Source organism: Epinephelus lanceolatus, chromosome 10, assembly GCF_041903045.1.
Source record: "Epinephelus lanceolatus isolate andai-2023 chromosome 10, ASM4190304v1, whole genome shotgun sequence".
In the NCBI taxonomy this organism is placed as follows: Eukaryota; Metazoa; Chordata; class Actinopteri; order Perciformes; family Serranidae; genus Epinephelus; species Epinephelus lanceolatus.
Genome location: NC_135743.1, coordinates 26,089,563 through 26,105,762, shown reverse-complemented (window position 1 = coordinate 26,105,762; position 16,200 = coordinate 26,089,563). Strand labels below are relative to the sequence as shown.

Below are 16,200 nucleotides of genomic sequence, written 5' to 3'. Positions count from 1 at the left end.
AATGATTTGGGGCTTTATACTGTGGGATCACTGTCACACACTGGTTTTTAATCAGGGAAAATACCCTCACTGACGTGTATACGTGGCATGGTTACTGTACATGTATGCATTAGCATAAATAGGTTATGGGATATACATGGTCTTTATCAGGATCAATTAATAAATTGCGGACAGATTTCATGATTAGCAGATGGATTTATTTTGGTTTAGCTGTTGAAATCCTGCTAAAATCACACACCTGCTGTCATAAAATCCTGTGTTTTTTTACTTTCACACCACAAATGAACCGCACCGTTTAGAAGTGGACTGAGATTCGCCTTCTTTGAGCGGCCTCGGTTTGGTTGTTAGGTCTGCACCGGGATTCGGCTGATCGCTTTCACACCAGCCCAAACAAACCGAACTAACAGCACAAACAGACCTGAGTTTGTTTTAACCAAACCAAACAGGTTCGGTGTGAAGGCACCCTAAGGAAGTGAGGTCCAATATTTTGGGCTGATCTGTTTACCTCAACGGATATCGGCACCACCTATTAACACATGAAGTTTGCTCAGTTGTCATAGAACAGTGGATGTCTTTCTTATTCCAGCACATTTTGGCTGTATTATTCATGTTGGATTAAAAGTTGAGCCTGATTCCTTCAGCATCTACAGTTTTGTGACAACTGAGCAAATTTTCTGCTGATAAAGACTGTGTTGATTTGCCTAGAACAAAAGTAAACTTTCTCCGGCTTCTTGTGTAATGAACTTTCTCATTTGTTAACCAAAACATTATTTGATATGCGCCTCTAAAAGGCTTCTAACTTTCATCCGTCTGTTCTTAACTAAGTGTCTGCTTTACCAAAACAAGACTTTAACATAAACAACAGCAGAGAGATTAACTTTTCTTTACTGTGCTAACAGCACTGATCCTCTGCCAAATGTTAGCCTGCGTGTGCGTGTGTGTGTGTGTGTGTGTGTGTCAGAGAGAAAAAGCAAGAGAGATAGCATTAAGGGAAGTCCAGGTAAATCTCTCACAGCCAATGAGAACACCTGCCAGTGTCAAAGCAGTAAGGTACACACACATACACGCACACACATTCAAACAATACATTCAAACAATACATTCAAACATTTTTAAATACATGAACAAACACACAACCGGCTTATGAAACAAACAGAATTGTTCATGCTGTCTCTTTTGCCGTCTATCTGTCTCTCACACACGTTCACATCAAAGCACATCCAAACTTTCAGAGAGAGGCGCGACCTGAAACAGCCCTTATCTATCAGCCGGCGGACAGCTTTAAGCCTTTCTCCCATTTTGTTTAGCTATTGTTTCTTTTTCCACCTCCCTTTGTTTCTTTTGCTCTTTTCTCTGCTGCCCTCCATCTCTGCTCCCAGTGAGGTAAATGGCTGCTGAAAAGATAATGGAATGTCTTCTGGCTTGGCCTGGCCTCTCCATCTTCTACGGCTCTTGACACCACATTGGGAAATTAAAACAGGGGGCAGGGAAAGAGAGGGAGGGGAGGAAAGTAAGGAGAGGTGGCAAGAGAGAAGACAAGAGGGAGGGAAAACAGAGGAAAAATAGAGAGATAGAGGAACAAGTGGAGAGAGAAAGTGTTTGTGTGTGTGTATGTGTGCGTGCGCATCGGTGATCAGGGTCAGTACATGGCACCGAGCTCAAGGGCTCTTCCCACAGATAGAGGAATCAGGAAGGAGAGGCTGAGTGGACCGGGACTAAAAGTGTAATCAGTTTTTTGATTGGAGCAGATGACCCGACACTGACCGCTGCAGTGCCATCCAGTCTGCTGGAGGTGTGAAATAACAAGGCTCTTCCTCCAAATACAACTCTGGTGTTGTCTATTCCATATAATCAGCATTCACGACTCACCGGGGAAGACGCCTGTGTGCGTTTACAGGCATGTGTGTGAGAGTTACAATGCCCAAAGTGGCAGAGGAACATAAGGAGGGAGACTTTAGAAACTATAGGCAGGGATATAAAAATAGCTCATAAAGAGAGAAATAATTAAAGTCCCCCTCGGCTCAGCAAAGGTGTTTTTCTTATGTTTATGTCCCCTAAAATGTCTGACCTTGACTTTACTGACTTGTATCTGTGCAAAGTATGTCGCTAGAGAGGCGTCATCCAAGCACCAGGAAAGCTAGATTAGATAAGTCACAAATTTGAAAGCCAATCTAATATGGAAACACATATCGACGGGGGAACACACTTCCACACAACACCGGCAAAGAAACCTAAAACCTCTACACAACACAGGATGGACTTGTCAGTACAGAAGGTGCGAGTTTGCATTAGCATAGACAGAGTTCATACACATTTTTACCAATAAATTTCCATGACTTTTACATGCCTTTGAGGCAAAGTTTCATGACCATGACGCATTCCCTGAAATGTCTGTGTGTAACGTTGCATAAAACATAAAAATAAAAACCCATGTCCAAATGAACCTGTCTGTTTCTTTATAAAAAGGGGCAAGTGCATATACTATACTTGAGCACCTGTGTTCATCACATGCAAACCTGCAAGCTATGTGGCTGTCAGGGGAACCATGATCTCAAAAAAGCTGGGCTGTGTTTTCATGTGACTCGTAGGAGAATTAGCTACTTTTAGCGCCCGTAGTACCTCTGCAGTTAGGGCATCATTTCTGGACACAGCACCCAAAATGTTCCCTTGTTTGATGGTGGACGAAAGGGAATCCTTGCAGCTGACAGCAGGTGTTACGTTGGTCACCAGGGTAACAACATCTGTGTCTTAATCTCTCGGATGTTTTCTGTAATGCTAGCCATTCTAATGCGCACTGCTCTTTCACTGGTCAACCTTATGCTGGTCACCCATAGTTGGACCTATCTCTACACTTCATTTGAGCGCTGTGCCCAAGAACACCTCTTCCACACATACAGCAAGTGAACCTGGGCGAATGGAGTGCAAAAAAGTGTCCACTTATACTACAAGCAACAACAACATTTAGGCAGCCTAATGAGCCCTGAGCAGTCTATGCAAAAGCTTCCTGTTGCTCTGAAAATAGGTTTGAGGTGCACTAAGCATCACCAAAATAAAACCAGGGCGAGCGTTTTTCCAAACAAGCAGTATGTTGCTTCGCCTGTTTGCAGATGCTCAGAGCAGATTTGGACATCGTCATTGGGAAACACTGAAACAATCTGATGTTTGTTCACTCGCTTGTTTGCATTGTGTAGGAAGAGACGGAACACAAAATCTTCCGCAAGCACTGGTGGTGGGCGAGGTAGAGGCCAGATCGAGAATTTCTCAGTAAGGGAGAGTTGATCTGCTTCCAGACCCTTTTAACGTTGTTTTAAATTAATTTTATGTGGGAAAATAATGCTATTAATCATAGCAGAGTACTTTTACATACTTTAAAACATGTCTGAAGGAGGACTTTAAAGTCAGAAAACACTCACTGCCCAAAAACCAGTAGATCCACTACAGCAAACACCCTTTAAGCCTCTAAATCTGCACTTAATCATTTGTGAATGATTGATTTTTACAGTTAAAGCCCACAACTCGATCAACTCACAGACTCCTCTTTGTGGTCGCCCCTGAGGTCGGCGTAGGAGACCCTGTAGCTTTCCACATGGGGGTCTTCCAGCTCCCATGATGCCTCTAAGCTCTGGGTGGTCTCGTCACTCAGCAGAAGGTTTCTCACAGCCTGACGTGCCACTGTGACACCACATCACAGACAACAGTTTAGTGTACTGAGTTGCTGTAGGAGATATCTATCAAACATTTACACAAGATCTTGGCTTAAGTCACGTTTTCTTCACACTTAATGTGGTTCTGTAAACTGTGGATCAGAAAAATGTTAATCAAATTGCCAGTGTGCAAAAGAAAATCATAACAGCGACTGTCAAAGTGCCAATATGCTCAGACAGCTGTGAGGTGCTGGATAATAAAGTGGCACTAAAATCTGGCCCAGATGGAGCTTTTTTTTTCTCAGGAGTTTAAAACAAAAAAAACAAAGTGTTTGTCTTTCATCAGTCTCGATAACAGCTTTAAACCAAGTGGACATGTTTTAAAGTCTATGCAGTCCTGGGCGGATGAAAGCCACTGTGAGGGCTCCATACATAATGCAGCCTTAAGCTACAAGCCTTGATTTTTGAAAAACAAAGGCGACTTGCTGTCTTTTAGCCGACCACTTTAAGTTGTAATTTTCACAGGAGCACTTGGAGTTTTAAACAAAGCAGATGTGCTGTTTTAAAGTTTCGAGGATAGCGAGCAGGGAATTAAATAAAAGGAGACATGTTGCTTTTTTTAAAAAAGTTTTTAAAGCCCTGAGTGTAGAAACGGCTCTGACTCGATTAGCTGTGGCCTGCTCCTCATACGAAACACAATCCAGATGGCCTCCGGGTCGCCTCTGAGATAATGAAGTTTGAACCATAGTCCCAGGGTGATGCCAACTTGGTAAACACACTTATAAAAACATGAAAGGGCTTCCAAACTTTTTTCATAAGGTGAATCCTCCTTGGGAATGTAATCAATGTTTCAGTTTTGCATGCAGCAACCTCAGTCAGAAGAGACAGTGCGGAGCTCTTTTAAGCTCTCTGTAATTCTGGTTTTGCTTTGTGAAACTTAATTAGCGACAAAACTCTGCTATGAGAACTTGCTAGAACTGTGGCTGCACTTTGGCAACATCAGCACACCCTGGAAAACTAGTAGAGTCTTTCATATTTCAATGGCAATAGACTTTCTAGACAGATGCCTTGGCTTGAATCATGATTAAAATTTGGCCAGCCTTGCTGCAAGGAGAGTTTTTTGAAGTAAGTACCACTTAGCCTGCTGCCCACTGGACACATGCAAGTAACAGATTTTAACTTTCCTAACATACAAAAAATATACATTTCACAACACTAGTTTAACCTTACATGACATGCTCAGTCGTGTCAAGTCTTTTGAAGTTATCATTCGACCATTGTTACACATCAACACTGAGTGTGATGTTACACAAAAGGAATCTTGGACACTTCTTACCTGTGGTTGCCGTAGCAATCGTCGTTGTCTTGGCCACTGGAAAAATACAGTGAGCATTAATCAGATAACTGGATAGAAGCTCTCAGCAACAACTCTCTGTATCAATAACTAAGGTAATTAGACAGAAATACATAACGAATCATTGACGGGAAAATAGATTTTCCTCTACTGTGATAAGGTGCGACAAACAAAATCAATGCAAATGGGCTCATGCGGAGTCACACTGTGAACTCAAATGCAGATTTTAATGTGATAAAAATGTAATGTGTTATTCTCAGCAGACAGTGGCACTCCAGTGAAGAGGGTTAGTTGGGTCACTGGCCAATTTAAACATCAGTGCAAGCGGGGGGGGGGGGAATCTTCATTCATGAAATTAGATTTGTCTTTTTCTCTTATGTCTGGAAAAGTTTTTGGATGCTGACTTTATAACATTTTGCATTGATTAGATGTGTCAGTAACACAACAGATGTACATGCTGCTAATCAATACAGCCTCCTAACACTTACATGTGGTCTCTATCACAGAGACGGTGTCACTCTCTGATTCATCTTTGAACACAGCCGTCAACATAACTTCGTACTCAGTGGACGGACTCAGACCAGTCAGGATGTATCTGTTATCACTTCCACTCAAGACCACCTACAAAAGAGAAACACACATACAGGTCTTATATTACGTTTGACTTCCAACAAATTCTTCTTTCCAAAAAAAACAACTAATCAAAGACGTTGGCTGATATCCTCAAACACGTCACAGTGTGCTCCTGCTGTTTTATAACCTATCTTCAGCAGTTCATTCAGGTCAAAGCATTATGGAGGACAGCTGTCAGTTAATCGTTACGTCACATTTTCATCCAGAGTTTTAATCTGAGTTTGGGCCAACGATAATATTGCATGTAAAGGTCTCTGTAGTACCAAATGAACTTGACTGGGAATTAGTGAACAACCAAATGTAATACATGTTGTCGTGTCTCATAATGTGCTGTCAACATTTCAGGTCAGCATTTTTTGTTTTGTATTTTCATTTGTTGTTCCCGTTTTTTTGAAGTGAAATAAACACAAAGAGTCTCCTAAGTTACCCTCAAGATGTGATAAAAATGTTGGGCATAAACCAACAGCCTGACAAGATTATTTATACTCTAAGTACAACACCAGACTTTCAAAACCAAGGTCGTCGCTGAGTTTCAGGAGAGAAAGCTGCTAAAAACATAAAATAACAAAGCGCCTCAGCGCTCGTAATTTAAGGCAAGAAAACAGCAGGAAATGGTGGTGCATATTTTTAGAAGCTGGTGTCTCTGAAAACAAACTGTTGTACTTTGTGTGTTGATTTGGTTGTAATACTCTTACTTAAAATATGAGGAGGTATAAATTAATTTAATCATCATTAAAAATGCACTTAATATATATACTCTTTATGTTAATCCTTATCCTACAACATATTGAACACACAAGGACTGTGGTCCCTGGGTACCCCAAAAATAAACTACTGTACGAAACAACTACCACAGCAAAACGTTAATTTATTTCCTCTCAAAACATTATTATCTATGTCGTGAATAAAATCTGACAAAACATCCAAAATTAATAGATTATTATTATTATTTTAGGAAAGTTGCAGTTAATTAGCATTTTGTGTAAAATGAAGGTATTATTTTCATCCCGAGTACATACAAATTAGTACCTAAAAGCATATTTACCTCCACTTGGTTCTGGTATCATTTAGTTTTCTGTAATCTCAAGTTAACATTATTGTAGTGACTTTTTAACAAATCAAAATGTCTAAAAAAGCCACTGAGAGGCGAACAGGTGAAGTTGTTCTGGACGCGTGTTCTGGGCTAACACTAAACCAATGCCCAGTGTGTTTTATCTCTTTGGATTTGGTGATCCATTTATTTTCAATACAATATATATGTATGTGCTCACCATAACACAGCAGGGTGACAGCATTGTCCATATGTAATCATTATTCCATTCAGCATTGAGTTTACATGCCAACACTTTTCAACATGCTTCCACAGCACGGTCAAAAACTCTTTGCCTCCCCATTCCACACACCTGATTCTCATCACCTGGAGCTTACCTACACATGAAAGCTCCACCCGGTGTTCAGCTTAATAACTATGCGTATATTTTTAAGTTTACCTTGTTAAGATAAGTATGGCTCTAATCTTTTTTTCGATGGAGCGACACCTGCGAGCTAGTTCAGGCTTTCACTTCAAGCAGCACTGATTCACACACACACATCATACCTCACTCTCCATATGTTATCTATAAAACACACCCTCCAGATATGGCGGTCTATTTAAGGTGAAAAATCTTCCCAGCTCTCCCTTTGCCTTGTGAATGTCGCTGCTGCCCTTCATCAGTATTGCTGCTCACTCTTTCAGCCCCACCTCCACCTCAGCATCCACCTGCAGACTCTAGTTAAGAGGGGAAATGTTTAATCATCACTCCCCAATATCTCATGTAAAGAAATCTGCGTGGAGCAATGAGTCCAGAGTTTAGACGCCAAACTCTAACTATGTTCTGCTGTTGAAATAAACATTTCAAAGTGAGTTGTCTAACTGAATTACATTTATGCAGTGAAACCAACCATAATATAAAATGATCTAAATAAACCAACAGTCATTAAAACTTCTGTCTTTCAGTACAGAGGCAGATAGAGGCCTTGGTGTCAGTGTGACCCCCTGTCAAAACAATGGTTAAGCAAATGGTTAAATAAATGTAATTTAAATTAAGATTTGTACATGATGTAAAATAAAAGGTGTTTCCATAGAACTATGAACACTACACGCTGCAGGCAGTTATAACACATGATAGAGCATACTGGCATCTGACAGGAGGAGCAAACATGTGCTACTTATTGTCTGTGTTTCAGGAGCCAAATGCAACATCTTTGTCGAGTAGATTTTCCAGCCGAGTGTTGGACATCCACAACAGCAGGCGGATTTTTTGCTTGAACTGATTAATTGAATTTGACAGTCATAAAGCATTTTATTATGAAGTTATGTGATGTATATTTGACTTTGAACATCATCTTCAGCTTAGTGAAGAGCAGTATTTAGGGTCGTCCAAAGAGCATGAGGAATACTGTTTCTGCTGCATTTAAATCTGTCTGTAAACTGAGTGATGAGTGCCTGATCCCCGCTGATAGTGTGTGATACTTAAAATGAGGACCCATGGCAAACATGAACTCAATAAAAAGAGCCATCTTTTAAGATTGTATAGGTAGAATTGGGTACTTTTGACCTACTTCTAATGATATGAAGTCGTTATGAACAAATTGATTGACAACATTATCCCTCTGGGGTCTGCAGGTACCCCATTCACTGAGGGTTTAAACATCTGAATAAGGCCATTGTAGGACTAAGATGATCATATGAGTAATTCAGAAATGTCTGGTTTCCCCTGAACACAACAGCGTAGCCAGCTGGATCAAGTGCTGCTGCAGGAGTCCAAACGACCACTACAATTTGTCCAACATCAGAAAATGAGTCAGACCCCAAGGTAAACACCAAGAGGTCGTCAAGAGTACAACTCACTTCCATGGAAAGCAACACTGAAATTGGAATTTACTGTAGATGACTCAATAACCATATTATGTGCAGGAATCTGTTTCTTTACGGAGCCCTTTGAGGCACAGTTACATGCTAATTTCAGCAGTGGGGCCAGCCATTTGGGCTTTCCCGGGAGCTAGTGCATCTTTAGTGATTCATTCTCTTCCTGTTCTGTGTACATTTCCTTGCATTTATTTAGATAGATTTCCTTATTTTACAGCATTGCCCTCTGTGGTATTTGTCTGATTAAAGAGTGGAGTCAAACAGACATTTTATTGATTAACAAAGTGCACAAAAAGCCCTGAAATCTGCTTTCAGAGAAGTATCAGGGTGCTAGTAAAACAAATTAAATCCAGACAAAACAGCATGATCAACAATGATATAATTTGCTCCTCTCATGAAGCCCTATATTTTCATGAATTTTAATCTGGGTAATCTCTCTCTGTTGGTGTGTCTGTGTTTGTGCGGCTGTTCGACTGCATTATGTTTAATCTCCTCTCAGATACAACAATACAGAGTGGTCTGTAGATGTGTGTTTACGTGTGTACATGTGCAGAGTATGTGGGTGAGAGACAGAGAAAAGCTGCATGTATCGCTTTCTCTATGCTGGCGGAATTACCAGCCCACCTCTCCAACTCCCCAGAGTGTTATTTTCAGCTCTGATGACTCTCAGCAAAACACACAAATACAGAGACAAACTCACACAACATGCACACACAAACACACACACACACACACACACTCTTACAGACCTAAGGGCTCTATCGCTGCCGCCCAGCTGTCTCTAAACCCCAGATCATGGTAATAAAACACCCAAGCCATTAATTTCTAGATTTATTCAGCCTTTATTTATACTCAGCCATGCCAAGGGTTTTACCAGCTACCAGTAGAGTTGTTAAGCATATATGCAAGTCTATAGGCTTCCCTTTATCTGAGCATATAGAGCGCAGCCTCCTCTGGAAATAGAGATAATACACGCACCCCTAGCTAAGAGACAGAAAAATCAAAATCCATGCAGGTTATTTTGATGCTAAATCATAAACTGGTGTAATATCTGTCAGCTTGAGGAAGTGAAAATACAAGTTTGTGGCTAGCTCATAGCATTGCCAAGGACTCAGACTTTTCATGCCTATACTGTTGTCAACATGATCTGTGAGGATGATCTTCGCTGTGACAGTTCACTTCCTCTGGGTGAAAACACATCTTTAAGAAAACTGCATCTAAAGCAAACAACTTCACATGCTGTACTTTATTTGTACCGACCTCCTTTGTGTCGCCACCTGTGAACGGTGCCCAGGACAGCCTGTAGAGGACGATGTCATTGGCTGAGTGATCCCAGCTGACCTGGAAGCTGTCGGTGTCGACATCACTGGAGCGTAGATCCAGAGGGCCAGGAACTGGAGCTGAGAAGTAAAGAGAGGTTTTACTTTTTTGCATTTTATTTTACTTTTCGTTTTCTTTTGTTTTCATTTGCATATCATTTATAATAATTCTGTTTTTCCTGTTGGTTTCAGTGATATTTCCACAGAGTTCTGCACTCATTTTCCCTCGTGATGCCTCCCATGAAGCAGCACAAAACCCACATTCAAAGAGAACTGACCAAAGTAAGCTTGGCTGGCCCTGCAACTGCACTGCTTGCTGAAACTTTCATGGAAATGTTGCATGAAACATTTACTGCTGTGGTGCAACCACACTTAGCATGGTTGTTTTAAATGCTAACACAAACATCAGCTATAATTTTCATTTTATTTTTGTTTCCTCAAATACCTACAGCTGCAATGAACTGAACATCCACTTTGGCTGCACCAGGCAAGAGTAAGAATCAAGCTGTGTGTCACTGGAAAATGGCAGAGTTAAAATACGATGTTTACTGCTGTGGAACAAGTGGTATGGTAAAAGCCATATAACCATTGGCTAATTACAATGTGAAACCTGGCACAACCACTGACCAGGATATAAACTGCTGCTTTCTGACTGCAGGGGATAATTTATTACACACATTTTAAGTGTTTTTTCAGTCTCAACTTACAGCAACACTTTCGGTGTAAACTCTTATCATGCAGGTTCCCACCATGTCACGCACCTCCTCTTAAAAAAAACCTTAAAAGTGTCGAAATATTTGTGTTAGTTTATGAAGTTCTCCCCCTCAAACCTGGCCCATTGAACAAAGTTTGCCAGAAGATAAATAAAAATCAGCGTGGCCCTTTAGAGTCAGTAGTTTAAGGGTTGCTTGCCAGAAATACATTCCTTTTGGCTGACTCAGCACTGGAGCCCAACTGCTTGTTGCTTAAAGGGATATTTCTACAAATCAATATCTGTTAGTGTGACAGAATAGTAAGGGACAGCGAAATGACCTTTTAATGTGAGTGGGCTATTATGCCGAGGTGTAAATGAGACGGGCGTGCTGCCAAAAAAGCAGAAAGACCAGTAAGGGTAATAAAATTCAGCACTGTTTGGCACTGAGAGAGAAATGGTTTGCCTTCTAATAGTATTGGTCCAACTATTTTCAGGAAATTGAGACAAAATTGTCCTCAGCAGAGATGGCGATAGGAAGAAGTCCTAACACCAATGTGTAAGACAAATTGGACTTTAATGAAAAAACAAATTAACAAATGTACTTGATAATTGCCAATGGCACCAACAATGGTTATCTACATCTGCCCATATTTGAATTCAATGATTGCAATGAGCCCTAAAAACTGACCACTGACCACTTCTAATGTATCCTTACAGCATGAATGTGACTTACTCGTAGTGAATCCGTCTGTGAGAGGCTCTGATTGGCCCGCATCGTACAGGGCGAAGATGGCCACTGAGTACTCCATTAGAGACGTCAACCCGCTGAGATCATAGGAGTTTACTGGACCCACCTCCACCTGCACAACACACAGAGACACATGACATATCCATACCAAAAACACAGCCATGCCTCTACAAACACAGAATAGTTCAATCACAGGCAGCCAGAAGGGTAACAAATCCCCGCGTTCTTGTAGTTTACAGTTGTGCCAAGACAACTGGAAGTCAACCAGCCTTTCCAAAAGCATAAACTTTAGTAGTAATGTACTATTTGGTAAACACATTGGACACAGGCATTTATATCTACTCTGTCTGCATATTTTCCAAGCTGATTTATGCCAGTGCTCGATTCACTCATTCCAGCCTGACCTTTTCATACTGAGAACAATTCCTACAATTAATCCAGGGTCCAACATATCTAATGCCCAGGGGCCAGTAAAAGTTTATGCAGGGCCCTGCAGGCAAGTGATGACCAATTAGAAGCTGCGACGAGAGCAACTTTTATAAGATGTCATGATGACATTATGTCATCATTTTGACATGTGACAGATGAAATGCATCATGATTTGCTGAAATACACGAGGGGAATCCGAAGTGCATTATGGGATGTACTCTTAATCTGCCTCACCCTCTTACTTAAAAAAAAATGTTGTCAAAAGAAACTTACGAGGCCATGAGAAGAACAAGGGGCTTTCTACTTTCGTGGAAGCAACAATACTCCTGGGTGAAAAACAGCAACTGTGGTATGTTTTGTGCAGTTCTGCATATCAACATTACAAACTAATAACTACAAAAACAACCAAATCTTAACAGAGCTTCAGTGTTGTGCACTATATGTTTAATAAATCACCAAAATTACAGAAAAACAGGCTGGTGAAAAAAAACAGGTGAAAATATGCAAGGGGCCAGTAAAACTCTTATCTACTGACCAAACAGGCCGGCGTGGAAAAAATGCGACACTGGACACCAGTAATGGCCTGTTTGCTCCGTCCTTCCTTCCCCTTTTTTTCACTTTCTCCTCATGTCTTCTCAGTCAGACAGTTGCAGATGCAAATGCTGTCAAATATCATCATATCTAAAAAATTACATCTTAAACACATAAAATCACACACACCTCCTCAGTGATTAATCCGTCCGTCTTGACCCACATGATGCGGTAACCTTTAACTCCCCTGGGCACGGGGTCCCAGCTGATGTGGGCGGAGTTGTGAGTGATGTCAGAGAACTGGAGGTTGCTGGGAGGACTCAGTGGTACTGAAAGAGAGAAAGAGAGCAAGTGTTTGATGTGTGTTTGTAGCTCTTGCTGTTTTAGCTTCGTATGAAAACTGTTGGACTGTTTGTGGGTTAAGATTTGTTTTTACAGTTAGGATTAAAGTTGAATTGAGGTTAAGTTAAGGATAAATGTTCAGAATGAGGGTCCTCATGAGGACAGAGGATAAAAATTGTATGTGAGTGCATGTGCCAAACTCACATGTAGTTTCCTGGTTTGTCAGAGGGTCACTGGCCTCCTCCCCATACATGGCATACACAGTGACGGTGTATTCAGTGTGAGGGAGCAAACCATCCAGCTCCAGCTCGGTCACTGCATCTGACACCCTAATCTGGGAGAAAGACACACAAGTGCACACATTACAGCACTGAAAACAAAACTTCAAGTCCCTCTTCTGACACTGATTAAACACCTAAAAACTCATCTCTGATCAACAAAATTACATATTTATATTTTTTTTTCATTAAAAAAATCCCTTTATTATTTTAAATGGCTTAGCTTTAACTCTACACCTGTCTCTATCTCCACCCACCCCTTAGTGGCTCGCTTGAAGCTTGAGCATACCTCTTCACCTTCAACTCTGCACATTGTTCTTTACAACATTAGAAACATAACAGTAGTAGGTAACATGATCCTACAGCTTGACTATGTTATCAAACCGCTAATACTGTGTTGCTAACATTAGATAAACCTTGTTCCTCTATTGATGCATTACCACAAGATTCAGCAAAGCCGTGAAGCAGTGTATAATCACACACTGGAGCTAAATGATGTCCCTGTCGTTTGGTTCTGTGTCAAAATGCAAAGGAGGCATAAAGAAGGGACTTTGTAGCGGCTCTATAGCGTGATCTCTGTGCAAAAGGGGCTATAGGAACACTGCAGTTCCAAGGTGAGAATGCCCAGCCACAGCGTTGACTGCTTATTTAGCTCCTGATATGTCTTGTAGCATTTAAAAAACACCACAGGGACACGTTAACATGGAGGGGGTCTTTACGTCTCGCTGCTAAATTGTTGTTTAAAACTGTGAATTGAAGAAGCAGTAATATATTCAATATGACTTTATTTTTATTTTTCTCTCTGTTTCTTTCTTTCACTACCTCCTTTTCGTCCGACGCTCCATCATCTGTGAGCGGTGCATACAGCAGCATGTAGCCAGAAACTCCATCCACATCGTCCCACCTCGCCTTCATGGTGCTGTGTGTCATATCAAACAGCTGGAGGCCCGTCACTGTGGGATGGGCCACTGCACAAACACACAAAACACATGCCAACACACAGACAAACACACAGCACAGTTCAGTCATACTGATAAACCGAATCTTTTCAAGTTGGTCCTGATTGAAACCCACTGTCTTATCTTCCTCTGTGCTTATTTCTCCCTGCATCACAAGGGCATCATTTTCAATATGCTAATTCAACATAAGCCTTTGTCATCAACTTGTGATCTCAGATGTTGCCTGAAGCATTGGTGTGTGGTTTTGTAAGTACATTTTCTGCATATGTGTTTGTGTGTAAGAACAAACTTACGGGTTGTTTCTGATCCTCTGAGAGCTTCACTTGCCTCGTTTGCGTACACAGCAAACACAGCCAGCTGGTACTCAGTGAGAGAGCTGAGATGCTCTAACACTGCTGAAGTCTCACTGCCGTCCACCACCGCCTGGGGTCCCGGAGCATGAGTGAGGAGAGGGGAGAGAGCGGGGGGTGTGAAAGATGGATGGAAGGGACAGAAAAGAGAGAGGGGGTGCGGAAATGGATGGGAGAAGAGGGAAGGAGGGCGACAGAATGGCAGGGAAAATGGAAAGTGGGGCAATAAATGGGAGAAGGATGAAAATGACAGGAAGGAAAGTGCGAGAAAGGCAGGGCAGGAAAGAGGGATCGAAGGAGAATGGCGGAGGAGGGAAAACACAATCGATTTATTGAACGGCATAAAGCACAAAAGTCCAAAGCAAGAGAATATTTTCTCATACTGATCTGTATGGATGACAGTTGTGATAGAGATTAGGTGCGCGCTGAGCCAGCTGGAAAGGTCTCCTCACATGTGGCTCCAGAACATCTGGTCCCCGTAAACCCAGCTAAGCACAAGATTTAATGGTTTCTGTGGTCAAATGTTCTGGAAAAATCAAGCAGGTGTCTCGATCAGCCAGAGTATAATTTCTAGTGAGCCTTCTTCACCTGCATGGATGTTCAGGAGAGTTGTGAATGGAGGGATGAGAGCAAGAGGGGTGGGTGAATGATACCCCCAGCGTCTCAGGGAAAAAGAGCTCAATCCATACACTTGTCCAAAGACCCAGTAACTCCCATTGGTGCAGTAAACATGATGGAAAAACAGAGCATACCCTGGCCTAAACCCTCCTCTCTGTGCTCCTGCTGAGTCTCTTGACCTCAGTATTTCTTAGGTCTTGCTTGTGTGCGCATGTACCGCTTTCAGATAACAGTGAAATGCAGTGTGTGCGATGTGTGATTTGTTTGTGGTTATTTAACTCCCTCAGCTTTTCCCAATTTAACTCAGTGAAAAACGCTTTTTCGGCACAGTAAATGACATTGTGTTTCTCGTAAAAACGCAGTATTTACCTCCTGTGGTTCTCCGCCCTGAGCAGGGTAATACACCACTCTGTATTTCTCTACGTTTCCAGGGGCGGGGCTCCATGACACCCTAAAGCTCCTGGCCGTGACCTCTGATGTCACCAGCTCAAGCGGCGCCCCTATCTGCTCTGGTGTGTGTTCTGAATACATAAAAGAAGAGCAAAAGGAAAGGATAAGAAAACAGATTATATCACATTACATGAAATTACTCCCTGTGATGAATGTTTGAGTAGAAAACCTCACATGCATGGAGGATCAGAGTGAAGGAGATAGTGCTGAAATCTAATCCAAACACACTAGACTGAATTTATGGTGTATCTTTAAAGACATCCTCTTTCTTGTTTTTCCATCCTGCATCTTTATTTACATGGAAATTAAAACTCATTGGAGGACAGAGTGAGGAAGAGAAGCAGGAGAGGAGAAAGAGGAGGAAGTGTCCTAAAGTAATCAACATTTCGTAACAGGATATCATTTCTGTTTGGCTGTAAATCCACAACCTCGTGAGTTATATGACATTAAGTACCAAAATGTCTGGCCAGTCAAGCTCCAGCTAAATATCCGGGACTTGATTAACACTTCCAAATACAACCCACTCTACGACTACAGCTGGCGTTAGGATTGTCATTTCAATGTGACATTTTATAATCCAGTTATGCAAAGACACACTACAGAAGAGCCACTTGAAAAAAGTTAACTTGACTGCTAAAAAAACTGCCTTACCTTAACTTAATTTGCCTTGAATCATCAAAAGAGGCCTAAGTGCTCTTTTTGTTGTTACCATACTGTCTGCACAAAAATACATCTCTGTGTGAAGGTAAGACAGGTGCCATACAAGGTACAGTTTCTGGCACTTTTCATGCAACACGATAAATGTCTTCCTGGAGAGAAAGTCTTGAAAATATGCACCTTTTCTCCTTGTATTTAAACGATATTACATCTCCTCCCTCTTTGTGACAACTGGCTTTTCACTCTGCCTCCCAGTGTGGCCGTTTGGAACAACAATAAACCCTTC

At 41.5% G+C, this 16,200-nt stretch overlaps 1 protein-coding gene across 2 annotated transcripts in view; it reads right to left on the bottom strand.

The window, feature by feature from the left end:
- col14a1a (collagen, type XIV, alpha 1a) overlaps positions 1-16,200 on the bottom strand; it is a 191,236-nt gene that overhangs the window by 123,617 nt on the left and 51,419 nt on the right. For both annotated transcript variants that reach the window (XM_033640620.2, XM_078171876.1), the window contains exons 10-19: positions 15,177-15,328; positions 14,133-14,262; positions 13,703-13,848; positions 12,807-12,936; positions 12,450-12,589; positions 11,286-11,412; positions 9,800-9,939; positions 5,487-5,619; positions 4,981-5,016; positions 3,530-3,672 (exon numbers count right to left, since the gene is read on the bottom strand). In XM_033640620.2, coding sequence (XP_033496511.2) covers positions 3,530-3,672; positions 4,981-5,016; positions 5,487-5,619; positions 9,800-9,939; positions 11,286-11,412; positions 12,450-12,589; positions 12,807-12,936; positions 13,703-13,848; positions 14,133-14,262; positions 15,177-15,328 — 1,277 coding nt within the window. The remainder of the gene's footprint in view (positions 1-3,529; positions 3,673-4,980; positions 5,017-5,486; positions 5,620-9,799; positions 9,940-11,285; positions 11,413-12,449; positions 12,590-12,806; positions 12,937-13,702; positions 13,849-14,132; positions 14,263-15,176; positions 15,329-16,200) is intronic.